The 3,487-nt window shown below is 44.3% G+C and overlaps 1 protein-coding gene across 1 annotated transcript; it reads right to left on the reverse strand.

The window, feature by feature from the left end:
* Positions 1–428: 428 nt before the first annotated feature.
* On the reverse strand, positions 429–1,364 carry LOC126934810 (olfactory receptor 8B12-like). The gene has a single exon (XM_050755630.1). It carries the CDS (start codon positions 1,362–1,364, stop codon positions 429–431), a length of 936 nt encoding a protein of 311 aa, XP_050611587.1.
* Positions 1,365–3,487: the final 2,123 nt, after the last annotated feature.

A 3,487-nucleotide genomic window follows, 5' to 3' on the forward strand; every position in this document is an offset into this window, starting at 1 on the left:
AAATCTTCCAAAAAGAGATGAGACAATAAAGAATAGCATAAAGGAAAACAATGTGGATTGGGATTCAAGCTGGGATTCCAGTCCCAGGTCTGGCACTAGGTAATTTTATGTTCCTGGACAAATATACAAATACTTCTGAGTCTCCAATGTGTGGTGTATTATATAAAGGGGAAAGATAAAATTATTCCTAAGCTCCATTCAACACTGAATATTCCATAGGTGTAGAAGTTTCTTCATAAAACAGGGAAGAGATGGGGGTGAGGGTGGGGAAGAATAAATCCACTCGGAAAAGAGAGTTAAAATTTTCTCTGTATACAGGATGGAAAGCACTGGAATCTTAGATTCTTCATTGAAAAAACAATCATCACAAAAACAATCTGATTTTTTAAAATCCTAGTATCTCTTTTCTCAGTTTCTAAAATTTTTTTTCAAGAAAAGCTTATTCCGGAAAAGGGTCTCTTCAGGGCAAGTTTGACATCCCTATTCCTCAGGCTATAGATTAATGGGTTAAACATGGGTACCACAATGGTATAGAACAGGAAGGACACTTTCCCCTGGTCCAGGGGCAAAATGGAAGGGGGTTTGAGGTACATAAAAGCTCCTGACCCAAAGAAAAGAGAAACTGCAATTATGTGGGAGCTGCAGGTACTGAAGGCTTTAGACCTGCCCTCAGCAGAACTAATGCAGAGAATGCTGGAAAGAATAAAACCATAAGAGATAAAAATGGCAACAATGGGCACCCCAATGCCAATGGTCACAACAATAAAGATGACCAGGACATTTTTGTAAGAGCCGTTACAGGAGAGCTCAAGAAGGGGAAGGATGTCACACATGTAGTGATTGACAAGGTTGTCTGCACAAAAGGTAAGAAACACTATATTTCCTGTATGAGCCACAGCCCCAAAAACCCCCATCCCGTAGACACCCAACAAAAGGAGCAAACACGCCTGGGGAGACATGGTGACCGTGTACAACAGTGGGTTACAGATGGCCACGTGGTGGTCATACGCCATCGCTGACAGGATGAAGGACTCAGAAAAGACAAAGAAACAGAAGAAGAAGAGCTGAGTCATACACCCTGTGAAGGAAATAATATTCTTCCTTGAGACAAAACTCATCAGCATTTTGGGAATGATGGCAGTAGAGAAACTAAAATCTATGAGGGACAAGTTGAAGAGGAAAAAGTACATGGGAATATGCAGGTGAGAGTTGAGCCCTATCAGGGTTATCAAGCCCAGATTCCCCACCACCGTGACCATGTAGAAACCTAGAAACAGGAGGAAAAGGGGGATCTGGAGTCCCGGCTGGTCGGTTAAGCCTGCGAGGATAAACTCTGTCACGGAGGAGGAGTTCTCGGCAGCCATTCTCTTCTAGGAAGAGCTGTGAAGGAAAAAGTCACTGAGAGAACAAGAAAGAGAGAATCCTCCCCTTCTTAAGAATGACATCGGAGCAGAGAGATTATTGAACTTCAAGAAGGTATTTCCTCATTCCCTTGTCTCTGTTTTCACCTTCCCCAAGTGCCTTTAGCCATCCTAGTAACTGTCTGAGGGTGACATTTGCAGAGTGAAGGCTGATGTGACTAAGGAGACAGTCAGCAGAGTTGTGCTGGGGCAACCCTCCAACCCTCGCCGTGGCCCTCTCGCTGTGTACTTCATTCCCTCTACAGCCCCTGATCAAGTAGGTAAAACCGGCGGCCCTTCTCCGGAGAGGTGGGAACCACTTGACCTTTCCAGACCTTCTACTTTGGGGTCTGTACTAGCCGGAGCGGTAAGATGAGGTTGTATTGTCCGCAGTCTTTACTGGCATGGCTGTGGAATTAGTATAGGATAATAATGAAGGAGTAATTATGGAATGTTATGCATTAAAGGCTAAGAAAAAAGAAGAGAAACATTTACCAAATGTATCTGAATGCTGTGTGGCATTAGGACCATCACCATTGCAGAAATGAGGATAGCAAACCTAAGCCACTTGCACAAAGCCGCAGTGCAACTGAGTTGCAGCAGCAGGAAAACTCCGTGGTCTGGCTCCCCTAGTCTGAGCTTTTAACCACTCTGCTGTGGCACCCAGTGGCTCAGACAGGCACTCACTCCCTTCAGCTTGGAGCCACAAGGCTGCTGTCTACTGCCTCTCTCCCATCTCTTTTGCAGAAATCCAACTGGCCTTGCTGAAAAGAACGTGGCAGCTTGGAGTCCAGACCCCGACTGCTTCTGCTTCTCCACTTTGAGGATCAAAGCCTCCAATTTATCTTGGTTCTTTTGCTGAGATGAAGAACACTATCTCTGATTGTGGCTTTGCCCCGAGGCTTCTGCCCAGCTTCCAGAGATGAGACAGCAGTCTTTCCTAACACGGTGGATAACAAGCGTCTGGAGAACTTTATTCTGGAGTAGAGACCTCAGAGTAGTTACAGGCTCCCGCAGGGCCATTGCCAGAGACCAAGTTCCCTAAGGAAAAGGAAATGTTTGTTTTCACACTTGATAATGCTCCATTGGGATTTTAATGACCTAATCTTTCATGCAGGTCACATGGTTCTAAGCACAATTTTTCTTGCTACCTTGTATTGAGAACTTACTGTGTAGCAAATACTGTATCTGACCCAGCACCTTCATACAGACACCAAGGATCCAACAACAATGTCCAGACAATTTTACCTCATTTATTTCTCACAGTACCTTCATAAATTAGACATGTTAATCTCCACTTTAAAAGTGAGAAGCACACACAGCTAAGAGATTCTAGAATCTTGAGTCACACTCTGGTCTGTCCAGCTCCAAATGCCACAGGGGCAAGGGACGCTGCTGAGCTTCTTAAGCAATCACAAGACAGTGTGCATAACTGACAACACCCAATTTTGTCTCCAGACACCAGAGTTGGCTCCTCTAAACATTGTCAAAACCATTTTCAGGAGGGGATCTCATTAATACAGGGACTAATATAGTTTCCCGTGGCAACTAGCCTTTCACACCCCTAACCAGGGGCTTTTGTGTATTAAGGATGATAGATTTCATAGCCAAGAAATACATCTCTATTTGGGGGAAATTAGAGCTTCAGTATGCCCACAGGTTAGATATGTTTTTGATCCTGCTTCGATGGCAGAAATATTCTTGGAGAAGTTATAAAATCTTAACACAAAAGCAGAAGTCCATCTTTAGGCAAGTTGCAGTGAAACCACCACACGCAAGCCCGCGTGTTTGTGAGGAAGTGCACACATCTCAGTGAAGACTTGCTCACTCTTAGCAATGAGGTTGCCTCATCTGTCGCTATACATGTAGAATTGTCCACACCCCGGAGTGACCCTAATGGATCCCTATCCCAGTCTCAGTCCCACTGCACAAAAGTTACAAAGTGAGAAAAACAATCCATTAAACAAAATGTACGTAAATCCATAAAGCAGGCTTTCCTTGAGATCCAAGTGCAAAGAAGACATTGGAGGTTCTCTGGAAGCTCTATGGGGGATTTTGTCTGTTACTTCAGAGACAGTTGCCATGAC

This window comes from Macaca thibetana, chromosome 14, assembly GCF_024542745.1.
Source record: "Macaca thibetana thibetana isolate TM-01 chromosome 14, ASM2454274v1, whole genome shotgun sequence".
Classification (NCBI taxonomy): Eukaryota; Metazoa; Chordata; class Mammalia; order Primates; family Cercopithecidae; genus Macaca; species Macaca thibetana.

What these genes read in the sequence shown, in the direction of transcription:
- LOC126934810 (XM_050755630.1), bottom strand. Translation starts at nt 1,364, where the DNA reads ATGGCTGCCGAGAACTCCTCCTCCGTGACAGAGTTTATCCTCGCAGGC.